Source organism: Drosophila subobscura, chromosome E, assembly GCF_008121235.1.
Source record: "Drosophila subobscura isolate 14011-0131.10 chromosome E, UCBerk_Dsub_1.0, whole genome shotgun sequence".
Lineage (NCBI taxonomy): Eukaryota > Metazoa > Arthropoda > Insecta > Diptera > Drosophilidae > Drosophila > Drosophila subobscura.
In genome coordinates this window covers 17059704-17085945 of record NC_048531.1, presented here as the reverse complement: position 1 = coordinate 17085945, position 26242 = coordinate 17059704, and the positions used below count along the sequence as shown (strand labels likewise).

Here is a 26242-nt window from a genome sequence, read left to right as displayed (position 1 = left end):
TTGGATATCCTTGTGGCTGTGGCAGGAGGCAATTTAAATTGAAATTTGAAGTGCGACAGAGTGTCAAAGGTAAAATAGTGAAGGGCAACAAATTGTTTGGAGATGAATTTATACACAAAAGAAGGGCAAACTATGCAATGGGAAACCTATAATTGTAAAACGTTTAAGCCGTTTCCTTTAATGGTTTTTAATATAATTTACTAAATGGGTTTCTCTTCTTCTCTTCTTTCAGGTAAGAGCGCTCAAATTTGCAGCTCGGTTAACCGCACATGTGGATTAAATTGACCAAAATATCCGCCTTCTAATTGTGTGGCACATTAAATTTCTGAGGTACTGCAAATTGTGGCCATTATTACAATGGCTGTGATGAATTTATTATTATTATTATTATTATTGTGTATTGTGTGTACGTATGTCATACAAAGGCACCTCGCAATGGCAGCACAAACCGCAAGATTGAGTTTTATATGCCACTCAAATTACGTATACGCCGCGGAGACTCAGAGGCCAACGACTACGAACAAATCAAATCAGCAGCGCTTAAGTGCCAGCAATTCAAACACAGAGAAGTAGTTTATACACACAAACATATCTAATATGTACAAATATGTGTATTATTTATGCACATCTAAAGCTACGAGCACATTCGGTATTTATGAGTGCGTTTATGCCATCAAATTGTGTCCAAATCCTTGTTGTTTCATGGATTACTTAGTCATGAATATGAATATGAACAGATACGTAGATTTGGTTGCTATTATAATTCATTTTTCATTTTATTTATGATTATGATTTGGACACTTTAAGAATGGCGATGCAAACTTGTTGTCTATTTCCATTTGACTTGCTCTTAAATCAACCTGTATTTAAAGACATTCCATTTGAGTAGCCACAGAGAGCAGAGCTCTCGTAAATCATATTCATAAATTCTTCGACTGTCATCAGCACTGAAAATGTTGCTTTAATTTTGCCCACAATTGCCATATTCACATTTCACATATTTATTTGATAATAAACATTTTCAAAACAACGTACAGCCTACAGCTGTGTCTGCTACATATTGAAAATATTTGTGCAAAGTAAACAAGGAAAATAAGTCTAGACCTTGCGAGTGGCTCTTTCCCTTACACAAAATTTACAGTAGTCAGAATGGAGCAGCAAATTGCTTCCAACTAATATGCCCGAGGGGCACTCTCTCTGCCGTGTGTGTGTGCGTCCGTCGAGTAAACATCTTGGCTTTTTCCTTTAGAATAATCTTGCAGTATTTAAAGAATTTTCCTCATTTTATTTGGCATTTGTTTACGTGAAATTTAAATAGCAAAAACAATATCCCATACATTAGTAAACGTTTTGGAAAACATTTCGGTACGATTGCAAATGAAAATTCATCTCCTCCAGTTTCCCCCACACTTTTGCCCCACGTCTTACTTTTCAATGATTCTGATGCCCATTTCCGATTTGGCAATTTGGCCGCCAATTCGTGTGCGCCAGCTGAATTTATGAAACTTTTAAGATTTAAGTTTCTCCTGCTCCGTTAGCCCACTCTCTCTCACTCTCTCTCTCTAGCTGGTCCGCGCTTTGGCGGAAACTTTGCGGCTGGTGTGGGGCGGTAATGCTGGAATTTGTTCCCGCTTCCAATTTGGGGCTGGCAGGGGGTGCCTTGAGTACTTCATTAGGTCGCTTTGTTGCTCATTAAGTGCGCGCATTAGTCGATCCAGGGAGTAACTTTTCATGCGCAAACACACGGGCATGTTTTGTATACCCTTACTGAGAGGGTATGCTGATTTATAGCGACTTTCCAACTTCAGTGTTCTACAAAGGGTATCTGCTAGTTCGGCTCTGCGGTTGCTCCTTTCATGTTTTATGTAAATACTTTTTGAAAAGATTTTCCACCTACGATTTGGCGCCATGTGCTTCGCTCTACCTCGTCCAGTCCCCGCCTCATTTCATTGGAGCACACTCTACCCCTGCAGCGCCGTGGCCCTTTCAGTTTCAATCAGCGGCAGCCGCAGCCGCAGACACAGACGCAGTCTCATAGTCACAGAAGCTGCCTGCATGTTTTCATTATTAATGCCTCCAACCTTTCTGCAACTTCGTGCCACCATTCCGCACCGCCTGCTGTCTGCGGCGCCGTCTTTTGCTGACTTGGCTTTTTGTCTAGAGTTGCAACCACATTGCGCTGGTCATGGACCAGACTGCTGCTGCTGCTGCTGACTTCGTTGCCCTCGGCTCGAGTGGGATTCTGTTTCCTGTTTCATTGCGTCTCTCTCGCTACCGGTGCCAAGTTTTACGCCGTTCTGCCAAATCAATTGTTTGTAATGAACTTGCAACAAAATGGTGGCAGTCCACGGCAGTTGATGTGGCAGCCAGCCACTATGGGCTGTCAACGGAAAATATGGCAGCAAAATAAATCCTAAATGAAGTCTTCAATAAAGATATTTCTATGTTGAGAGAGAGAAAAGCCCGTCCCGAACTCATTGCTCGCCCTGAAAGACTTCTCGTGTTCCACGATCCACGTTCCGTGTTCATCTTCTGCCCAAGAATCCCATTACAACAGCAATTGAAATTAATTAGTGCTGTAATTTGATTAAGTACAACATCTCCGTCTTCCCCTGTGTCTGCCTCCTGCTCCTCCTTCTCGCCCTGCATCTCATTTGTCTCTCGAGTGTCTGCATAAATATACGAGTATTGGGGCAACCAGCAAGTAAATTTCGCTCAAGCATTTCGGGGTGTCTGTCGTGTGTATTTGCATTTTGGCTCCCAAAAGATGTTCATGCTTGGCGCTTCTTCATTAACTAATTGCCCCACAGCTTTCCACCATTGGATTCTCGTGCTCATAACGAACCGCGACACAAGCAAAAGACACACAAAAAACGACACGTGTTAAGTACATGTGTATGCAAATGAAGGCAGAGAAAACAACTCGATATCATCACATAAAATGGTTTTTGGTGTTGCCATTGCCAGGGTATATGTGCGAAGCTAATGGGATATACATATGTACATATGGTGGATCTTCCTTTGTACTATGCCAATTTTTAAGCAGACATTTCCTTCCAACTCACACTGAAAAACACCATGGACTAAGTTCGACGACAGCTCTTCACGCCTTGCTTTTATGATTGTCTAAGAGAGTAAGGTCTAAGAGTAAGCTGTCAACCAGCAAGAACGTAGAGAGCCAACCAGGATGTGTTTCATATTCTTTTTCTGCATTTAAAGCTGCTTAACCTTGGGGTACAGGGTATTTGAACGTTGATTTCATTTAATTAGACAATTCCAACAAGTTTTCACTTTGTCTGTTGCTTTGGTGGCATGAACTTTGCCAGGCATCTATCTGCATCCACTCACACAACTCATTTTCATCGTCATCCACGTCCTCGTTGTCGTCCTCTCTCTCTCTGGCTTCCTTTTGCCGCATATTGAAAATTCCAAATTGGAGTAGTGGGTGCGTGGAGGGGCGGTGGGGCACGTGAGCTTGGATCTGTTAACATCTTGAGCCACATTGACGCCTCCATGTGAGAAGCATTTACATAACAGCTGGTTACGCCGCGAGGTGCCCCACCATGTCGCCACATGCAGGGCTGGATGGTTTTGGCTTCTCTTGGTTTTGGCTTTTTGTTTTTGCCACACAAAGGAAATTGCCAATTGCAAATCAATTTGGGCAACAACTTTACATAAATCAAATGCTCCAGCACCGTCAGCTGTTTGGAATGACTCTTTGGGCGCAATTGGAAAAGCGGAAAACGGGGAAAAGCGGTACGCAAATACGAATTGAAACATATGGCTGCAAGGTTGGGAGGGAGTTGAGCTGCTAAGATGCAAAGATGTTATTCCCTTAGTTTATTTGCCAACAAAAAAATGAAATAAGGAAACAATTTTGCAAATTCACAAAAGAACAAACGGAAAATCTTTCGTCTCTGCTTTCGATGAGGCCATGGAAATTTGCGGACAAGGCAAAAAACAAATGAAATGCCAAGTAGAAAAAAATGTACACAAACTGTGCACGAAATAAGTAAAATTGGGTGAAAAATAAAGCAAAATGTGCCTCCGCCTCTGCCGCCGCTGCTGTCCTTCTGTCTGTCCGCAAATCAAACCGAAAAACCTAACCAAAATCCATTTGGGCCTGTGAGAGGCAACGCTTGACTGATTTTCTACTTTGGCTTCGATCCAGCCCTATGCTGCCACACCTCCCCTCCCTCTGGCCATGAATTGCGAGCATTTCACTCAATTCTCAGTTAACGCAAAAGCAGCTCAAAGTGATTGATGGCTGACTGCATAAATTATTGATGACCATAGACAATGCTGCCTGCTTTCAGGACTGAATGGCAGATGACAGGGGAACCTAGCGGGTAGGCGCCAATGAGCTTTAGTGGGTGTACGAGAGACAGTTATACATACCTCTCCGGAGGCGTAGCGAGAGAGAGCGACAGTGAGAGAGAAAATTATGCGGCAAATTGTTGTAGCTACAGGGAGAATGAATGCCCTACAGAATGTGATAGAGAATGTTTGCGCTCTGCGTTTAGTTACAGCAACTGAAAAGCAGCCAGAAGCGAATGGAACAGACTAGAAATGAATGTATTGAAATCAAAAATGAACAAAATGGACACTTTAAGGCACTCCCCATGAGCTTTTACTGAATATTTACTTAAAATATGGAAGAATAGTGCTAAACTCCAGGAAATACAATCTGTAACCTTTCAAATTCGCATAGCGTATTCCCCAGAGTTTTCCCTATGGCATTTTCGCCCACTCAAATCCTCGGCATAGTTACGGAATTCTTTTTCTGCTTTTGGGGCACTTTTGTTTATTTTCTTTTTGCTTGGGTATTGATTTCGTCAAACGCTTTTTATAGATCTTTGCCCAAGTCGAGTCTAGTCGAGTGGGGGCAAAAAGGGGCGCAAAAACAATTTAAGCGTAATTTGAAGCTTAAAGTAAACAGACAAATGCGACACGGAGAACGGAAGAGAACAGTTCGACAGGCCACCGGACCGGGCATAGGGAATGGGAATAGCGTGAATAGAGGGATGGCGGCCTGTTGTAATTGTTGTGTTGACTGATGATGGCCATGTTTGACAGTTTAATAGCCCCAATGGTCATGGCCATGGCCACTTCCTCCCGTTCCCCGCCGTTGCACGCCTGTCAAATGCTGGCAAATCATTTGGCAAGTAAGCGAGAGAGAAAATAACACCCGAATAACCTAGAATAAAAAGGGAATAGACTTTTTGGTGGTGCACTAAGTAGAAAGTGATCTAATTGGAATTCGAATATCGGAATTCGGAATCTGACACTGAGGGAGAGTGCCTTACATGAACCCTGGCATGTTTATTATCTTCCCAGCTACTATAAATCATACACAACTGAAGATAAGCGAAAGAGCCAGAAAATTGTAGGGACAAAGGCCTGCATTCTCTCCTTAGAAGATGTTAATTTGTTTTGAATTGGGGATAGTCTATTCGCCTGCGTATGAAAGCAACCATCGCCCGGCCTGAATGCCGAGCATATGAATAGATTCTCAAGTGCTGCGCCCATTAAGCATGGGCCAACTAAGGGTTAATGTTTGCCTTACCCCCATAGAAGTGCCGTTCCAACTCCCACCCTGTCCCTGCGTCATACACTTTTAATTCGTTGAAGCAGTTTTCTTTTCTCTCATTCCTTATTCATTTTTTCATTGCTCTACTGGTGCTGCTGCTGCTGCTTCCGCTCTGCTTTTGCTTATACTGCTGCTGCTTCTTCTGCTGCTGCTGCTGCTACTTGTTCTCCTCCTTCTCCTTCTCCTTCTGCTCGGCTACCGCTTGGGCTGCCTCTTTTGATTCTTGCCCAAGTGCGTAAAGCTTTCAAAGCTGAGCGGCTTAAGAGCTTTGCAACTGTTGTTGCTGTTGGCTGAGGTTTATGTTTTCTAAAGGTAACATATCCGTCGGTTCACACACACCTACACACATCTATACATATGTATGTACATACATCATGGCTTAAAGTTATGCCTATCAATGGCAGCAAAGAGAGGAAGAGGGAACGTGTGTGTGCTGGGTGTGAAAGAGGGGGAAAGACATCTATGGAAATTGGAATCATTGGAGGAAAGAAGAGGAAGAGGCTCCACCAAGCATGATAAGTTGGCAAAGTACGGTAAGGGAGGGGGTCGCAGGGGGTGCCGATATGATGATATTGACATGTGTCACATATGTTGCGCTTGCTAAAGTGTGGGAGCAAAGGGAAGAAAGGGAAAAAGAGGAGCAGCAGAGAGGGGTGTAGAAGAGTGCAGAGAAGTGACAGCACGAGAGAGAGAGAGGAGAGGAGTGCTTGAGATGTCGTGGAATGTGCTCCAAATTGCCCCATAAATATTTATCGCTCTCTGTGCAGAAGGAGCGGAAGGAGGAGGAAATAATTTATTCATTTACCCCAGAAATGAAATTTCGGTTTATGCCATACAGAGGAAGTACACAAAACACCCACACACACACACAAACACACACACACATACAAAGTATATTTATCCACACACACTTACAATAATATATTATGATAGATTTACGATTTTCCCCAGAAATAATGGAATTTCGTTGAAACAAACAAACAAAATCCGATTTAACAGCAAAAAGGGGACACGTCTCAAGCAAATTTCATTAACCATATCGCGTATGGATACATATTTACATAATATACATAAGTACATATGTACATAACGATATCACTTTAACACGGAACCAGAAACGTGCTTTAAGCTCATACAAAATGCAGCAATAATACAAATGTGCTGTTGTTTTTGCTGTTGCTTTTATGCATTACCCAGAAACGCAAAATAAAACGGGAAATTTGTCTAGGAATCGAAAACAGAGGACAGTGAACAGACAACAGAGAAGAGACAACAGCAGAGAGAATCATACAGAAAATGTAACAAAAATTGGAATCAAGACCTCGCTGGCATGCCTCTGCTCTTGTTATTGTTTTTATTGTTGTTGTTGTTATTGTCGACAATTTTTTGCAATTGACTATGCAATCGTCGTCCCCATCTGAACTGTCAGGGTTAATTTAAGGCGAGGTTCATAGCTAGACGGGGGGGAGCTCCAGTGAATGCATTTCATTGTTGTCGAAATAAAAAACGAATCACTAGCCAAAAGAAAAATAAGAATTATAGGGAATATGAGAGCTAATATTTCTGTTTAAGCAATCAAAAAGGGGAAAGAGTTCTTTGGATGACAGACTATGATTTCTATGAAACATTAATTCTTATGCGAAAGCAAAGCAAAGGAATAAGCAATATTTAATCGGCATAAATACCATAGAAGATTGACAATGATTCCACACAGATTCATCGATTCAATAGTTCCTGGAGAGGTCTGTTAAGACACTGTTAGGTGGTTCGATTATTGTCAATTTAAATACATTTCTTGGGCTAAAATCGCATGCAAAATAAATTGGGTTTTGCACAAACAAACAAAACAAGGTGAAACCCAGGGGGGAATGGACTTAAATGGAGGTGCCACAATTCAGTAGCCAAATTAAATGTCACACCCGAAATGCGCTCGAAATAAAGTTTAATATGCATTTTCATAATTTATGCCTGGCCGCCCCCAGAGAACTTGTCTGCTGACTGCCCTCCCATTCCACTGTCTTGCCTTGCTACCCATAAGAAATCTATCTGAATCTTTGAGTCTAAACTAGTTTACCCAGTTGATTGGCTTGGCTTGGCTTGGTCTGGGTCTGGGTCTGGGCTTTGCTGGACTGTGCTGTGCTGTGCTTTACCCGGTTAACGACTTTGAAAGTCTGTCTTCCCCAAGAACAGCGACTGGCAACTGGCAACTGGCCGGAGCGACAGCCCACGCAGCAGACCTGCTGGGACCTCCACTTAATGGCCTGACGACCCAAAAGATACTCGTAGTAAAAGCAAACTCAAATCAAATCGAGTAAATATTAATGACAGACGAACACCGACCTAGAAGCAGCACACGTTGGGGAATTTGAATAAATTATTGCACATTTACAGCTTCAAGGAATCACATTCTAATGTCTTCGATTCGATGGATTTCCAATGCGATTAGTTTGCTTTATCTCTGGGATTCTGTTGTGTGTTCACGTGTGTTCATGTGTGTGGGAAGACTCTTTCCAAAGCTCTAAACTTGCATGTGTCAAGTGAGTGGAAAAAAGGTTTAACCCTCGTACAGAGTTCATACATAAATAATACTCAACAGAGGAGGCAGCTCGAAAGGGTCTCAGGTGATGCTGCGCACGACGATGATGATGATTGTATCGAGTTACCCAACATATGGTTGAGTGGGCATCAATATGGCATCGACTCTCCCCCTCTCTTTTTATTGGATCAAAGCTTTGCTTCGAATCAATTGTGGTTCAGCTGAGAAGCAGAGGCTTTAGAGTCAGGACAGTCGCAAGAGAATGCTAAATCAAGATGTCCCTGTATTATTGAGTTCCTGTTTCCATCTCTTTTTTTGTTGCTGTGGAAAACGACGAACGATGGTTAATTACAAAGGCACAAAGGAAAAGGCAAACAGAAATGGCTACAAATCAGCCAAGGCAGTAAGAAAAAGTAACAAAAAGGGTTAAGAGAGCCGCCTAACAAGCTGCAGCTGGCATCAAATTCTGCATTGCCAATGACACACACAAAGAGAGAGAGAGAGGCAGAGTCAAAAGAGTGGCCTGAAGGAGCTGCAGAATAACGATGCAGTCAGTACCTTCTACTCGCTTGTGCTTTTGGCCAACTTCTTCTGGTCAGCAGGGGGGAGAGAGGGGGCGGCGAGCAGTGTAGATGGCAGCTCTCTGAGGCAGCAGACAAACGACACACACGAAATGATAAGCGCGCCAAAGTGCACGCTGCAATCAGGCAGGCAGGCGGCAGGCAGGCAGCAGCCAGAGACGCAACATTCAAGGGGATTTAAAGATATATCTAAATATATAAATTACATATGTACTATATATAGTATATATACATACATATATCTGCTGCTCTTTGTATGTATTTATTTTATTTATCAGACGTGATTTTTTCCTTCTTCTTGCTTTCTGTTCGCTTCTCTCCTTTGCTTTTGTTCTTTGGCTCGTCCGAGGAACCTGTTCAGTTGCATCGACGAACGTGAACGAGCGAACAACAACAATCTCTTGTTGAATCGCTGGCCACAACAGCAGCAGCAGCAGCAGCTACAAAACACAGAGAGGGGAAAAATGGCAAGGGAAGAATTGCAGTGGGGAGCAGAGAGAGAGGGAGACCTGCGGAAGTTAAGCTCCTCAATGCTGTCAGGTGTGGTACCCTTACAGCAGTAGCTCGTTTGGGGATTGCAAGACATTGATTGATCCACCCTTTCAAAAAGCCATAAAACCTAAGAGGAATCAAAGAAGTTCCTTCAAAAAGAATTCATAGATACAAAAAGTGAAAGTGAAAGATGGAACTTTGATATTAATTGAAGGCTATGTGTAATGCAGTAAAGGACTTTCATTCGACAGCAGAGTGCAGGTGAATTTTATTCATTGATTAATTTCCATTCAAAAGCGAACATTCTTTCGTTTATTCCCTACCAATATGAATGAATAAAATTAACATTTTGCATTACATGCACCAAAATGAATATGCAACCGCAATCAATCGGCGGGCACAAAGCGAATGGGAGAACATATGGAACTGAAATGTTCTGTTCACTCGAGAAGACAAAAGGCAGACACACAAATAAAGAGAAAAGCAAAGAGGCAAAAGAGGAGTTAAGTCCTGCTACTGGTATCCTGGTCTCATTTCTGTGTGTCTGAAGGACAGACCGCATTCGGACAATGCTCCAAGCGGTGAGAGGGTAATGGAGGGGCGATATGTATGTACGAGTGGAGCTGCTGTCCTCATGGATGGTTTTAATATGTTCTCGAGGGTGATTCAATTACGTGGACACTGCTCTCGTTGCAGCTCCTCTGGCACTGCTGCTCCACTGCTCCTTTGCTGCTGGTGCTGCCCCCTCAGCTGATGCTGCGACTGCTGCTGCTGATGGCTCAGACCAAATACATATATCGTCGGGGTGGTGCGGCACAGGTGGGGTCTGCTCTTTTCTGCTGTTGTTTTTTTAATGAGGCAACCACTGCAGGGACAGAGAGGAGACTTGTCAAGTGTGGCAGCACAGCAGCAGCACAGCAGCAGCACAGCAGCAGCAGCAGCAGTGAGTGAACAAAAACTTTGTGGCTTACCCCGGAGTTAACCACAAAATCGCTTCGGGTTGTGTATCTGACAGATGTCCCTCAGTCAACACTCTAGCCCCGACCCCGATACAGCCACATCTTCTCTCTGTCCATCTCTATTTCTTTCCTGTTAAAGGATTCGTCCGTCGTCTTTGGCTTGCTGCTCACCAAAAAAATGTTGACGTTCTGTTGGTCACGTTTTTCCATTATTTTCAAATTTTGCCTTGTGCCTGCCTGGTTTTTTGTTTGGTCTCGGCTCGTTGTATGTTTTATGCGATAATAAATGACAATAAATGCGAGTATTATGTGGCTGCACTCGTAATCCAAACAAATTGAAGAATATGAGTGCTCTCCAGAAAGGAATTAACATCATTGAAATGTTCTGTTTAGGTCATTGAAAGGGGGGAACAGGGGAATGGGGAATAGTGTGCTCGGCTTGCATCGTTCTGCTCTTGTGTGCTGCACATGACAGGAGAGAGCGAGAGAGAGACAGAGAGAGGAGCAGTTCCAATTTGATTTGAATATCTCAATTCTCATCCAATTATCTCTGTCTCTGGAGTGTTTTCTGTGTGATTTATGCCACTCGAGTGCCGCCAGCAGATGGAACAGATCAACGCTCCCTTAAGATGAGGGATATACGCGGCTGGCTCCCCCCCCTCCTCGGTATCTCTCACTTTCCCTCCTTTTATATTGAAAATAATTACCGAAAGGAAGACAAATGAAAATTATATTGTTTCGGGCGGACAACGCGGGCAGCACGCACTCTGCCACTTAGCTAATGAAAAAGAAGTGGCTCCCAATGGTAGTCCTATGGAGAAGGAGAAGGGGGAAACCAGAGCTAGCTGAGCTGTAATGGAAATTTTCCATGCAATTCCATCCTACGGCATGGCCCACCCTCTAATCAGACTCTGGCTTGGATCGTCTCCGTACCAAAGGCTAATTGAGGCAGCTAGTCCCCGACGACGACTGGCTGGCATCCGCATCGACATGAAGCAAGGACCAGGGACCTGGGACCAAGGACCAAGATGGCCGTATAGTGAGGGCATTTTACGGCAGGCAACTCAGTTTAACATCCGCTTTTATGGCAATTTGATAGCTGCAAGTCGGCTCCTCTAATAACTGCCCGGAGATGGACAGTGGACAGTGGACACCGGACACCGGACACCGGACACAGTGGGCTGCGCAGGGCCAAAGCCATGGAGAAAGTGGAGAAACTTAATTGAAAAGTTCGATAGATAATTGGAGTAGGAAATTTGAGAGTGCTTTCAGTACGCATTACGCTTATTCTTGTAATAAAAACCAACAACTTTAAGAAAAATAATGGTTCCACTGAACAAAGAAATTGCCAAAAATATAATTAAAATAGAAACTTACATATGTACGTACATACATACATACATATGTATGTATTTATGCACACATATCGAAGAATATTCACCGATTAAATCCTAAAAGTATGCATTTAAAATTGAGTTGTTCAAAGAGCCAAACAACAAAATACTCTTCAGTTTTCTTTATTCTTGCTATACCAATAACCCAATGGCAATGTTTTCCCAAAGTTTCCTCCGCTTTTAAACTAAAGTCTGCCTTGAGTATGAGCAATTTTCTTGGTTTAACATTAAAGGCATCCACTTAATGCATTTCATGAGTCAAGGATTGTTTCATTTAATTGGTTAATTAATCACTTAAACCGTCATCGATTCGACAATGTCCTAATGATTGGATGTGGAGCCACTGTAAGGAGTAGGGAGGTGCCCTGCCCTGCAACTTTGTGGCATTGTCACGTTCTGCCACAACGATGAAAGCGATGGTTGTGTGTGCGTGTGCATGAAATGCCAAAACGAAAGTGTTTTTGGGGCCCCCTGCAGAGTGGGGACTTGGGGCCTTTTGACTGCGCCTAAAATCTGTTGCCATGCCACTGCTTGCCCCAGCACGCTGGCACCTGCGCTGATTACACAAAACGAAGAAAAAAGAGAGAGTCTCTGGTCTCCCTGCAACATAGTAAGGAGACATGCCACAGTGCAAGATGATGATGTTCTTGTGCGAACAGGATCTGTTCATGCCTCTGCGTCCTGCTCCTGCCCCTGCCCGTGGTTGCAGCCATTTCTACAACGTTTTTCATGCCTCGCCACACCAGAATGATGTCTGGCCTGCCTTCTGCCACACTCGTAATTTCTTCAAGAAGGTCCTCACTTTTTTTATTCTCTTTTTTTCTTGCCTTTCGTTTATTGCATGGCAAAGTTTTGCAATAATTTTTTATTTACTTGACTTGCATTCAACCTCGCCCCCCCCCCCACTCGCACCCGCTCAATTGCTGTAGTTTTTTTTTTATTGCCTGTAGTTTGGCCTGGGAAATGGCCAAATGGCAACTGCCAGCAGCGGCAACAATTTCCTCTCTCGCTCTCTCGCGCTTACCCAGTAGTTTTTCCCCGTGCAAGAAAACTTTGCCACTTAAAAATATGCGTGCCACTTCCCCTTTTTGCTTTTCCTTTTTGCTCTTTGCTGGCTAATAATTTGACGCTTTTCTAATGGGAAAAAAGCTAGAAGAAACTTAATCAGGCATCAAAGAAGTCATTTGAATCCGTTTTAGAAATGTTAAAGAAGATGTGGCGATGCCTGCTGCAAGATACATTTAACTTTTTGTATGTGGCAATCACTGAATAAAATAAACCCTTTGGTTGTTAACAAGTGTAAAAACCAATCAATTTTGTTTGGTTTGTGTGCGTACTGCGTGTCGTATACGCAACGTAATGTGGTTATGCCCGGAAGGGGTGCGGTAGTACACGTGTCAACAATATAATGAAAATAACCACAAAAACAAAACAATTCAATTACTTTCTTCGGCAAAGAATTTCATTTGATTTGAGAATCCAGCAGTTATGAGAGAGAGGGAGTGGGGGAGTGAACAAAATGTCTAAATAAATAAATAAATAAATGGATTGACAATGCATTGAATCAAGGGAAGTGATACCCATTGAGGAACGATCCGATTGCGTTGCTTTGTGCGTGTTTGATTTTGGTTCGCTTGGACAACTTTGCCTTGGAAGTGTGCCTGCCCCGTTGGCTACCCTGCAATGGGAATTTGCTGAACTATCGATTGATGTTTGCTGGCTCCACAAAATGCATTTATTCGTGCCTCCTCTTGTACGACACACAAAACATGACTATGACAGACACGACGACAACATGCCACAACACTTCCCTGCCCCGCAACTGGGGAAAATGTATTTTCAGTCTTAGGAAATGTTTTTGGGGGAAATCAATGACATAAACAATATGAAATGAAAAACGAAAATAAGTTAAAAGCCTTGCTATTTGGATTCATTCGAGTGGCAGTAACCTGTGGGGGCACAACAATATAACAACAAAAGCAGCACTGCTATCGAATGTTGCATGCAACAACAGAAATGTCAGTTAACGAAGATTGATGATTATTTATATATAAATCATAGTTTGCTGCCAGCCAGATAGCCAAGCTAAATTCAGCAATAAAGCAACTTTTGGGCCACGACTTGAAAATTGTATCTCGTAGAAAAATTTATGAAGAGGATTTTGCCATACAAATATTTCCATGGGAGAGACGAGACGGGACTGTGATGAAGGACTGCCGAGTGAGGAGCAGCAGTGAGGGAGCAAGTGCCTTAAGCCAAAACTCCAAGTGAAACTCCTCCAACTGGGATGGAAGCGATGCCAAAAACTTTGTAGATGGCTGAAAAATGTACGTGTACGATGAAGAAAGTTCTCTTCTTGTTTAGTTTCTAGCTCTAATGTAGTTTTGCATACTTTATTCAAACTGCAAATTGTTGGCACATTTTCCATTGATCTAAGGATCTACTAATTGCTTTGGATACGACTGCACTTACATGCCTGTGGAATCTATTGATGCTGCTAAATGGAATCTGCACTTCCACCCCGTTGAATATTTTGTCATAATTTTTTACTTCAATTTGAATGAAAGCCGAGGGCACTCAATGGTTTTTCCTATCTAAAAAACCATTCAACATACAGTTGACCTTAGAATACTTTTGGTTGAAGTCCACTTTTCATGCCACTGCATTTTTAGCAGAAGCATCCTTGCAGCCAGGATTGTCAAGTGCCAGCGAAAAGAGTGAGAGGGCTGCTTTCGGAAATACTAATATAATTTTCCATTGCTCCAACGTTTGCAGCTCCTTGATTAGGATTATTAAAATTAAATAGGAAAAGTGCGCCAGCTCTTTCATGAAATAAGTTTCAGTGGAGTTGGCCCTCAAAAATAGCATTGGTTTTCCCTCTCTCTCTCTCTCTCTCTGCCTTTCTACTCTGCTGCGCTTTCCCTCTGCCATCCGATGCGGCTCATTAAAGGCAGTTTTTTTGCACAGAAGAAAAACAGACAACGAAAGAGGCAGAGGCAGGGGATTGGGCTTAAGGGGAGCACAAGGCGAGCTCTTTTAAATATTTGCTACAAAGTTTCATCTCGACTGCCAAAATGGGGCAAACTTTGGGCCACCCTTCCTGCTGCAACGCCCCCTCGAGGGGCGTTGATGATGCTGCAACTTTTTATGGCGGCAAGGGATGCCAAGGGAGGTCAGTGAGGGAATATCTCAGTTTTATGGCCCTTGGAAGGCAGCAGGGCAGAGGGGATTATTAGCCCCTCCACATAAAGGGCGAGGAATTTAATCTGCTGAATTATTTGTATGAAAATTGCATAAAAATATTTAGAAATGCCAACGCACAAAATACATTGTGTAAATGTGAATATAAAATATTTGACTCTTGAATAATTCGTGCAGGAAAATGTATTTCAAATGTGGCCAAATATCGTGCATAGCTGATGAGTTTTATTTTTGCCTGTTGCATGCCCCAGTTGATGGAATACAAGGAATATCCTTCACTCTGGAACTCGGGCGGATGTACTCCAAAAACTTTGATGTTTTCCGTTTTAACTTTATTTTTGGTATCTGTTTTTGTTTTCTGCTGCCAGTGATGATTTGGCTTTTAGTAGTTTAAGCCACACCCTCCCACGCCCCTTCCCATGTATGAAGCATGCAATAAACTCGATTAAAATGCCTGAGGGAACGTACGGCCATGGACAGAGCCAACAAAAACGAAGTAGACAAGCCCCAAAAGTGCCCTACAAAGCAAAGCAATGTCCAATGTTGAAAACGAACAAAAAACGAGACAAGAGACTGTGCGGCCCAGCCCCTGGCTACAGGAAGGACATGCCACCACGGCCCAGCAAACAAGGCTTTGGGCATGACAACCAACCGTTGTGCCAAGGGGCCGGCGAACTCCCTCTAGAAGGGACTCCCAACATTGTCTGCTCGACATTTGCCACTCAGGCTGTGATTCCCTGGTGCATTTAAAGTTCATTTATGTCAATCACGCTCATTATGCGCACATCAACGCATTAAATAATACACAAAAGGGGGCATCCAGAGAGAGGCATAGAGAGTGAGAAAGGATCTCACCTCACTCTCGCTTCACGAAATGAATGATGATGAAAATTGAGACCACAGTGCAAGGAAATCGTCATGCCACCGGAAGCCAGCGCCATATTTGTGAGTGTGTGCATGTGTACATCCAGATGCTGCCCCACCGGATGCAACTCTGGCTTTTTGCCTTCCGCCTCCTGCTCTGCCCTGCCCTGCCCTGCCCTGCCACCCATTGCCAGCGGCCATGGAGTGCTGCTGTTTGTTGACTGACCATCGCTGAGCGGAAATCTGTACTGGCTTTGTCACCTTTTTCTTTCATTTTTGGTGTATACCTTTTTCTGTTTGTGTTTCATTTTGATTCGCGTGTCGGCGACAGGAAAATGCTATTATAAAATGAATTTTCAGCAGGAAATTTATTCAGTGCTGGGCGGACAAAAAGACGAAAGATATAGATATACCGAACGACCCATCCTTTGTGAAACGCTTTTTCTGTATCGCATTGATTCGCAGAGAAGCGGCTGGGCAGCATCCAAGCGCTGTGCTATGTTGCGCGCTCATTAAAATTTCAGCATAAAAAATGTCTTACGATTTGGTGAAATATACTCGCTGGATATCTTCTCTAGCGATGGGGTGCAAATGTTACGCAGAGAATCATTAAAACCGGTTTAAAGGATCAACAGAGAGAGGGTGGGGGAGCAATGGGAGGATTCCTGAGATGTGTGAAAATGTTTACGACATTCATGGACTCCATTTTATGTGGCAAAGTGCTCTGTGGCTCTGTGGCTTTATTCTCAATCGTTAAATTTGCGTGCCAGCCACCCGGCAATTAATTTGAATGCCTTTCCGTGTTTTGCAACACTTAATGTCAGGGCAGGCACTCTTCCGTTTAATGTTTTGCACCCTTGGAAATCGATTAAAGTTTCTACATTTTGATTGTAAATCTATTACCGAGTTGTTGGCATCGCCAAGATGCATTTTGAGGGTATATTATGTGCTGGACAAGTGCCTGCCCTCAAGTATCCATGTGCCCTGTGTGGCCCTTCATCAGTCGAATAACCTACATATGGCAACTGGCCCACAATGCTGAACTCTGGGCATCCAGTTGAACCTCAAACTTTGGCCGCAATCTGTGGCGTCTCTGGGCACATGCCACAACTGTCATGGCAACTGCAGTAGCGAAAGCAACAACAACAGCAAGAACAAGAACAATAGCAGTTGCCATGATGACAGAGCACTGTTGTATGTTGTTGCATGCCCCGCGGCTGTGGCACGTACACTCCTGGCAACTGTCAGCGCGTCATTCAGAGCGCTAATTAAGTGAAAAACAGTGTTGCACACACATATGCAAACACACTCTCACCCACACACATGCACATTTTTGACCCCAAAACAAGAAAAAGTAAAGAAAATCATGCAAATTTGTTGACAAACAAGGACTCCATCGAAGTGGTGGGAGTGAGAGAGAGAGAGGTGAAGTGAAGGATATTCCCTGAATCTGATGGTGCCGCCACTGCTGTTGCTGCTGGCAATTTTCCGCGTGCGCCCACATAAATCGCAGCAGCGGCGGCGACGACGACAAATGCAAATTTAGCTTCGAGCCCAAAAGGCGCTTAACCCGCTTTCGCGGCTCTGCTCCCCGTGGTCTCTAAGTTCTTCCCTCTGGCGTTTGATGGAAAACAAGCAGAAACACGGGCAACGGCAGTGCGAGGGCAACAGCAGTGCGAGGGCAACAGCAACAGCCAGAGGCAGGCAAATGCAAAGCAGTGGCAGAGAGCTGAGCTGCTACCCAATATGCATAGGCAGCTGCAGAATGTGGACTAGATCGAATTTTAGAGTAGAGAACAGAGCTAAGGTCAAGCAGAAGCCGAACTAAAGGCACCGCGATCAAGTAAATCGAAAGCGGAGAGAGACAGCAAAGCCATAGAACTTCGGCAGAAACGAACCCGAAGCTTCAGCCGAAGCAGAGGCAGGTAGCGAGCAGAGTGAGATAGCGACAAACCGTAGGAAGTTTCGATGCAGCTTACTCCAAGGTGAATTGGAGGTGAGCTTTAAGTAAGCGATCTCAGTTGACTTTCTGTGGGTGCACAAAGGGAACGAGAGAGTTACAGTAAGAGAGCGGTGACAGGCAACTCGGGAGAGAAAGAAAGAGCAGAGGTAAAGCAAACGGTTTTTAAAGTTTTGTCGGTAAAGGCGCGTGCTTTGAAAGCTGCTCTACAAAATATTAAGCACATTCCATGTGACTGGAGAGCTATCAAATTAGATTGAAGAAACCTCGGGAACGGAGCAGAAACTGAACCTGAACTCGAACGCAAAGGCCAGACGAGAATAAAGCGATGGCACGTACCGGTAGTGAGAGGTTGAGAACGAGCCAACGAGAGTCAATTAAAATTTCTATTTGATTTGGCAAACGTCAGTGGCAAGCGGCAGGCGGCTGGCAGACATCCGGACAGGAACAGAAAACAGTGGAAGGCCAGTAGTCTGTACGTACAGCAATCCACACACCCACCCACCATAGAGTCGTGCCAATTTTCCCCAACCTGTGCTCCCCCCCCGCCGTCATTCCCATAGACAGGGCTGACCAAATGCCAACAGCAGACCAGACAGATAAGAGAAGCTCGAAATTGGCTACAGGTAGACAGAGTAAACAGAGCAGAGCCACAGTCCGAGATGTTCTCGGCAGGAATATCTCTTAAATTTCAGAGCGAACTGGAGCTTGGGGGGACCCTTAGCAGGAGAAAGAGCATTTCGTGGAGTAATTTATGAATGTGTTCATTCTCGGGAACATCCCCAAAACAAACGAGGATGTCAGGTAAACGAACTCAATGGCCAAGGCAGCAAGCAGGCAGCAGCCATTGCCAGAGATGAGCTTAAACGAAAACAAAACTGAAATCGAGTGCACCACCAGCTGCAATGCAACCTGAATCCGAGTCAGTGTCGCTGTCGGAGTCACAGTTTGGTGGCACAACAGGAGCAAGTTGAGTGCTTATTCAGTACTGTACTTGTCGTGCAGACATTATATTCATGCATTTCATGTGCTACAAGCTCTAAAAACTATAAACTAAATCGGTATAAAAAAAGAGGCGTAAAACTAATTTCGAACAGTGCAAAAGCCGCTAAACGAAATTGCAGCGTTTCATAATTTATGGGGTCATGCATGCATGCACACACACACAAACACACGCACACACACAAATATAAAGGACATAAAAAAAGCTATAACAAAAGGAGAATCGCTGGTGAAATTTATGACTTGTGGTTGTGCTACCTGCCACATGAATTCTCTTTCACACACACACACACACATACACAGAAAAATGTACAAATGTAGAGTATGTGGATGCGATAAAAACTTTCTCTGGCGCTAAAAACATTTGCCCCGAAAAGTATGCTGCAATAAAGCGAATTCCAGTGTGGATATAAACTGAAATATTTGAAGATCAGCCGCCTGATATGGAGGGGGTTATCTGCTATGTGAGCGCTAAGCCACCAAAAAGCCAACCAACAAATAACCATAAGCACGAAATAAAACAACTAGCAGATGAATTGGAAACAAAAGAAATAGGACGAAAGTGTTCCCCATATCTCACCCGTTTCCATGTCATTCCTTTTGCTTTACCAAATTTCCCATAAGCGAAGGGACAGCAGTGATTCACGCGGAAATGTAAAACCAATTGAATTCGTAATGCCGCAAGGCATAACTAATTTCCATAACTTTTATCCGCTCGCGTATCAAAGAAAATGTCACTTCCATTGGGACAACCCATTGGGAAATATGACAAACTTGCAGTGGAAATATATCTGCCTGCTTTGCCACCTGCTCGCAGTGGTTGCATCTCTCAGCATGCCTGATGATGCGGAAGTCGATTGCACAGTGAATGGAACCCTGGCCGTGTGTCCCCCCGCCTGTCCGGAAACCTGTGAATTTGTGAGTGAAACCTGTTCGAACGAGTGCGGTGGACCGTGTGTGTGCCGGGAGGGTTACATTATCGACGGTGATCGGAAGATCTGTGTCCTGAAATCGGATTGTCCGGCGGAGCTAAAGCAGACCACGATTCGACGACATTATCCTGTGAATATCAAATACTTTGGTTCATATTTAATCTTTAACGATACCACGGACTATAAAAGCTGGGAAGTGCGCATACCCGCGACTTGAGACCCTCTCAGATCTGAATGAAGAATTCAAAGTTGGAAGAATTTGTTGGTTTATTTTGTTATAATAGAAGAAGGCGGAGAAGTCTTCACGAATTTAAGCCGCGATTATGTGCCTGCTGGTTGATCCACTAGTCTGCTGCTTGTTTTCGTTGTTCTTGTTGTTGTTGGTGGACGGCTTCTTGCCTCCCTGGCGTTTGTTGTTGTTGTTGTTGGACTGTTTCCTTTGTGACTGGCGCTTGTTGCTGCCCGTTCGTCGTTTGTTGCCGTTGCGCCTGGACACGTTCGGTTTGCGCTGTCCCCGTCGTCCACGTCCACCACGACCTCCGCGTCCACCGCAACGGCGATTGCCGCCACGTCTGCGATTCTGACGTCCGCGGCCTCGGCGTCCGCCGCGACGGCTTCCACGTCGACGGGCGCGTGCCTCGGGGCGAACCAGCTCCAGGACCTGCTCTACCACTTCGTTGGCCTCCTGCTCATCGATGGCATCTTCATCGGCCTTTTGCAGATCATCTGCAGTCTCTTCCTCCTCCTCCTCCGGCTGCTGCTGCTCTGCCTTGAGGTCAAGCAGCTCCTGGTTGGCATCGTTCACCTCCTCCTCTTCGTCGCCCTTGGCTGCTTCATTGTCAATATCCTCCTCATGCTCGCGGATATCATCCTGATCCTGATCATCATCATCGATGGCATCGGCATAGTACAGCAGATTCTGGGGTACCTGCTCCTTGCTGGGCCGTGCCTGAATGGTCCTGTGCCTCTGTCTGGCACCCGGCTTGGCCCAGCTGCCGGTGCCGATGCTGAGTAGTGCCACAAGGGCACACAGTGTGATCCACTTGAGAGACATGATGTCGATGTTGTTGGGTTTTTGTTGTGTGGCTTCTCTGGCACTTGGCCATGGCTTTTATGCGATGCTTCTGGCCAAAAAGAAACCCACTTGTCACTTGCCACCGGCTGCTGCTGCTGCTGTTGCTGCTGCTGCTGTGTCAACATTTGATGATGATTTCTGTTTGTTTGGGGAAAAGTTGTTGGCTCGGAAACCCCCCCGAAAAAGTTCTCCAACACCTTCGTATTTATGCTCTAAGCAAATTTAAATTAGTTTTTTATTGTTTAACGAACCTCCAACGAACCCCCAATGAACCCCCCCGCAGTCCCCGGAGACGGGCGGAAGTGCTGCAGACTCCCGGGGGCTCTAATGATGCAATGTACCAAAGTCACGTACTTCAACTTGGCCGACAGTTGGCCGACAGTTGGCCGACATTCTGTACAGTTGTTCTTTCGGGTTGATGTTTAATGTTTAATTGTGGGCACGTACTGCCACGTACCACAGCGGGCTAGGGGCAGGGGCCAGCAACTGCATAAACATTGGAATATTTTCAAAATATTACCATAGCGACAGAGGAGGAGGGACTGAGCCAGAGGCTGAGTAGAATATTAACGTGGGGGGTGGGGCGCGGCTCATCGCATTCGCATGTTGTTTTTTTGGGGCTTTTGCGCATTAGCGAAAAATCAATGGAAAATCTGTGGTTTTGTGTTTGGTTATGAAATTCGCATAAATACTGAATAAATTACACACAATAATAAATCCATTGATTGGGAAAGAAAATGTATAAATAATTGGAGAGAGCAGCCATTCCGCAAAAGGAAATGTCTCTATGGCAAATATGATTAATTAATATTCGAATTTCAATTGTGGCTTCGGCAGCTAATTGCCTGTCATTATGCCAATTATTAGCATTGATTGCAAATCATCTTTTGCTGAAAGACTTTTCACCCTTTAAATGGTTATTACTCGTTATGGCTATCTGTGGGCTGTGGCCATTGGCTGCTGGATTGATTGAATTCTATTGCCATTTTAGGATTCGCACAAGAATTTGCATGTGCTCGACTCCTGTACTGCATGTCCTGCCTGTGGCTACCCCTGCAAAGCCTGCCCCTTTTCCCATTGCACTCTGAGGAGTGACCATTATTCCATCATCTGTCCGATTGCATTTCCCATACTATGTGGCAGGCAACGATGGCTCGTTGGGTCGTTGCCTGCATACCGATTCGATGTTTGTGTGGCTTGGACACGGCTCCAATGAGATAGCCACAAAAACCCCACTCAAAAACCACTCCCCTCCACTCACCGCTCCACTCCCCTCTCGCCTCTCTCCGGGGACATTAGCAGCAGGTGATTGGTTTATTATGGGTTTTCCTCTGTTTGGTTTGCAGCTTTTTCTGGGTGGGCCCATCGCCTGTCTGATGGCCTAATGACAGGTGCAGGCGGGGAGCGTGCTGCTGATGGTCTCCTAAAAACCCACAAAATGCTAGCCAAAGCACTTTCCTTCACCCCCCCGCCCAAATAGCCTGCTGGGCTGAAGCGAAACGCGTGGACGAGTGGGTCGGGGGACGCGGGAGACCATGGCAAATGCAATTAGTGGCCTGAACCATTTTAGGCTGGAACTGCACGAAAATTGAAAGCCCCTGAACTTTAAAAGCCAACACTGCTTTGAATGTCAGTGCAAAATTCAAGCGTTTGCCCTGGATTTTCGTTGACTTTGCGGCAGGGGCAGAAGCAGGAACAGGAGCTGCAACAGGGATAAAAAGCCACATGACTGTGGCGTTGTGGCGTCCACTTAAACCCCCTCCACTAAATTAATGTGTAGACATTTTTTTTGAATATACTCTGCAGACGGGGTATAATGATTTTGTGTGTTGCGAGATGGGAAAGGATGTACAAATATATCTATGACCCAAGTACACGGCTAGAGTCTAACAAAGATCATGGGAGCGAGTGAGCACTGTGTGATAGAGGGTTAGATTTATTGCAAAGTATCTGCCAGTGTGTATCCACAGCCTCAGTGTCCCCAAAAGTGTAATTTCCTTTGGCAGTCCGCTGCTGTCTTTTCACAATAAAAACAAGAAAATGTGCGAATTGCAACAATTGCTGCTGCTGCTGCTGTTGCTGTTGCTGCTGCTGATGGTTTGGCCCAGAGAGTTCTTCTCTGGCGTTTTTAATTTAATTTTTATGGCACTGCAGCAGTGCCAGAGATGGAGATAAAAACAGAGCAACAGAGAAAGCGACCGAGAGAGAGAGAGTGAAAGAGCAAGGGATGGGAGTGACAGAACAGACGACAAATTGTCGGCAAATATTAATGCAACAGATTATAATAAATGTGCCTGGCATCATGGCACATCGTTGCCATCATCATTCCCGCCATTTGCCAAACAGGGGCACCCCCCGCCACCGCTCCCCTCATCACCAGTCTTCCAGGCCGTCGCCTTTGCTCGACTCTGCTCGCAATTTCAATTAAAGTGAACTGCGAATGCACTCAGAGAACACTCGAAGCACTCACTATCACATCCCCCCCCCCAACCATGAGCGGTGGCAAAGTTTTATAAAGTGTTGTCATATATACATATATGTATCTACTCTACATATACATATGTATGTATGTACATACTCGAGCAAGTTTGTCTCTTGATACTACATACATATATCACACTTAAAATGGCCTCGTTGCTGCACAAACGACACAAAAGTTTTGCCTAGTGATTTTTTTTTACACGAATAAGTTGAGTTTCATGGGTAACATTTATTGAATATAAACAGAGGAATTTGTGCTGTCACTCGAAACGAAAGTAGACCATCGCTTATGGGATATTTGTGCAGCGAATGTGACCCACAAGAGCCACCAGTCTGCAAGGACTCTATAAAACTGTCCCCATTGGAAATCGCAAGTTCATTCCTTACAACTTTCTTCAGCAATAAAATAATATTTTCCTGGCTTTTCTTGCCACCACTCTGTTTGTATGTATTAGAAAATATCTTCCTTTTCGGAGGATGCAAATTGCTTGTGGCACAAAAGAAAGGAACAATTTGTGAAAAAGAATTCAAATAACGTCGCAAGCCCCAGCCAGCCAGACCCAACACCATCGCACGTTGAAATCAAAGGCAACAATGACAAGCCGAGCCAAGCCGAGCCATGACAACGAATTGGATGGGTAGCACATTGGATTGGATGTTGTTCCAGGGGGAGAAGGTGGTGCTCCACGGCATGCGCGACTATAACCATAAAAGCCACATTGGCGACACATGGGAACGGCCAAAAATATTCCAACTGCCAAGAGGTTAAACTCCAGAGACAGGAATTGGACGATGGCTGGCAGCCATGTTGCCATGTCCGTCCCGTATTTGCGTGGCAATTTGCATGGGGCATGAGGCATGAGGCACGAGGCAGCTACATAATAAGCCCAAGGGCATGCGGACACCGTCGGTCCAGCGAGAAAGTTTAAATTTTTTATTTGCCATTTGTGAAACTGTAGCGAAAAATACTGTCAAGGCTGCAGTGAACCATCCCCAAAGGGTGGCTGGCCCACCAGCCACCAAGTGGAGTGGAGTCCAGGCATTTATTTAATCAACTCGTGAAATGCCCCCGAAAATGTGCTCCAAAATGATGTTATAGGGCAATTGTTAAACATTCGCAAGTGCCGCTGGGGAGTGCCTCCAACTGGAAACGAAAGTTAACTCAACCAAAAAAAAAGAACAAAAAAAAACAGAAAATTAACAGCGTATTTGCAGGACCCTCTTTAGAGGAATATAAAAAAGGAGAACAAAAATAAGCACAGAGCTAATTAAAAGAAACTTTTTGGATAAATGAAAGTGGAAAATGAATGAATGAATGAGGAGTGGGCAAGCGTGTTGCATTTTTCCCCGCTTTGAAATGGGTAAATCAAACTCAGCAATCGTAACGGTTTTTCTCCATTTGAATGCACTTTTCCCAATACCTCTATGGGCGGGTTCTCTACCCTTGAATTTGTAGCAACTTTTGCTGCCTCTCCTTGGTATATAATTCAAAAGATTTGCAGCAAAGCCAGAAGTGCAGAAGTGCAGTGTCCGCCCAAAAGCAAACCACAGAAGCATCCTCCACCCTCATTCATAAATCTTCATTTTCGGTTATTGTTATTGCACGGTTGTGTCCAAGTACTTAATCCTGCACTATTTTCCCTCCCTCTCTGCTTGCAGCAGCGACAGCCCTGCTGGGTCCCTATTGCAACGAGGGACAATTCCGTTGCGTGCCGAGCCTCAAATGCATACCCGAAACCTGGCGCTGCGATGGGGAGTACGACTGTGGCGACGGGGACCTAACCGATGAAGTGAACTGTAAGTAAAGTCCCACCACTCAAATGCACGCTTTTTGTACCGAAACTCTCCACTCCCCTTTTTCTCCACCAGGTACCGATGCTCAGGCACTCCAGTGTCGCGTTTTCGAGGGCGAATGCTTCAATGGGGAATGCCTGGAGCTGTCGCGCTTCTGCGATGGCCACTGGGACTGTGATAGCGATGAGCTGCAATGTGGTAAGTGGCCAAGAGCCAAACAGCCAGCAGCCAAATGGGAAAACTGCAGTTAATTGGCTCATTCTCTCTCTGGTCAAAATCCCCTCCAAAACAGATAAACAAGACGCTGCCTGTGCAGCCATGAACTGCAGCTACAACTGCAAGCTGACGCCGCATGGTCCGCGCTGCTATTGTCCCGGGGGTCAGGTCCCGGAGTCGATGAACTCCACAAGGTGCGTGGATCACGACGAGTGCCAGGAGTTGGGCACCTGTGACCAGCTCTGCCGCAACACACCCGGCTCCTACGAGTGCTCCTGCGTCTCGGGCTACGACAAGATTAAGGGCGGACGCTGTCGGGCCATCAATGGTGTGTATATCCCCCAATGGGAGTGTGCGCGGGTAATTGGTAGCTGCAAGCTAATCCCCGCCCTACTTCATTTATAGTACCCACTGCGGGGCCAGCCACGCTGATGCTCTTTTCCAATGGATCCATTCTGCACATATCTCTGCTGGAGCTCCCATCGAATGCGAGTAAGGAGGAGGCAACGCGCGGATTGCTTTCCACGCTGACAATGCCCCAGGCGCAGGCCTTCGAGGTGTGGCACCGCAACCGGACAATCTGCGCCCTTCACAGCAGCAGGCACGAGCTGCGGTTGCACTGCCAGCGCATCGATGAGCCCAAAGACAATTGGACGCTGCCCGTTTCCCCGCTCATCTCCCCCAAGCAATGTGAGTCCAGCGCTCAGAGTGTGAGCCATATTTGTGATCCAATTTTCCGTTTCTCTTGCAGCCTTTTTGGAGCTGCATCTCGACTGGATAGCGGGTAATTGGTATCTGCTGAACAAGGACCAGGGCCTGGTGTTCTTCTGCACCAACACGATGACCTTTTGCCGTCAGATACTGCAGCAAGTGCAGGATCCCGAATCGCTGGCCCTCGACCCCACCAAGGGCTACATGTTCTACACGGATCGTACGCCCAGTCTGTCCCGCGCCCTGCTCGATGGCAGCAATCGCACCGCGTTGGTCACGGCGCACATCTATCATCCGAATACCGTGTGCCTCGATCTGGCCAATCAGCATGTCTACTGGGTGGACGTCTACGAGGATGTGATCGAGCGCGTCGACTACGAGGGCCAGCATCGTTGGACCCTCAAGAAGTTCCCACACGTAAGATTTGAAGTCGATTCAATTGAGATTCACTCTG

At 45.1% G+C, this 26242-nt stretch overlaps 2 protein-coding genes across 3 annotated transcripts in view; one reads left to right on the top strand and one right to left on the bottom strand.

Annotated features, from left to right (window-relative positions):
* LOC117892042 (prolow-density lipoprotein receptor-related protein 1) overlaps positions 1-26242 on the top strand; it is a 53706-nt gene that overhangs the window by 13386 nt on the left and 14078 nt on the right. The window contains exons 2-6 of one of the 2 annotated variants that reach the window (XM_034797968.1): positions 24733-24864; positions 24937-25059; positions 25154-25405; positions 25483-25767; positions 25829-26205. In XM_034797968.1, coding sequence (XP_034653859.1) covers positions 24733-24864; positions 24937-25059; positions 25154-25405; positions 25483-25767; positions 25829-26205 — 1169 coding nt within the window. Of the gene's footprint in view, positions 1-24726; positions 24865-24936; positions 25060-25153; positions 25406-25482; positions 25768-25828; positions 26206-26242 lie in introns of both variants that reach the window. The other variant, XM_034797967.1, reaches the window with a different exon arrangement.
* On the bottom strand, positions 19815-20604 carry LOC117892043 (protein nemuri). The gene is made up of 2 exons (XM_034797969.1): positions 19941-20604; positions 19815-19895 (listed from the first exon to the last, which is right to left on the bottom strand). The coding sequence occupies exons 1-2, from the start codon at positions 20563-20565 to the stop codon at positions 19822-19824; spliced, it is 699 nt and encodes a 232-aa protein (XP_034653860.1). The 5' UTR covers positions 20566-20604; the 3' UTR covers positions 19815-19821.

What these genes read in the sequence shown, in the direction of transcription:
- LOC117892043 (XM_034797969.1), bottom strand. Translation starts at nt 20,565, where the DNA reads ATGTCTCTCAAGTGGATCACACTGTGTGCCCTTGTGGCACTACTCAGC. An exon ending in CCAGTCACAAAGGAAACAGT is followed by an intron (nt 19,896 to 19,940) that starts CCAACAACAACA and finishes AGAAGCCGTCCA; the next exon opens with CCAACAACAACAAGAACAAC.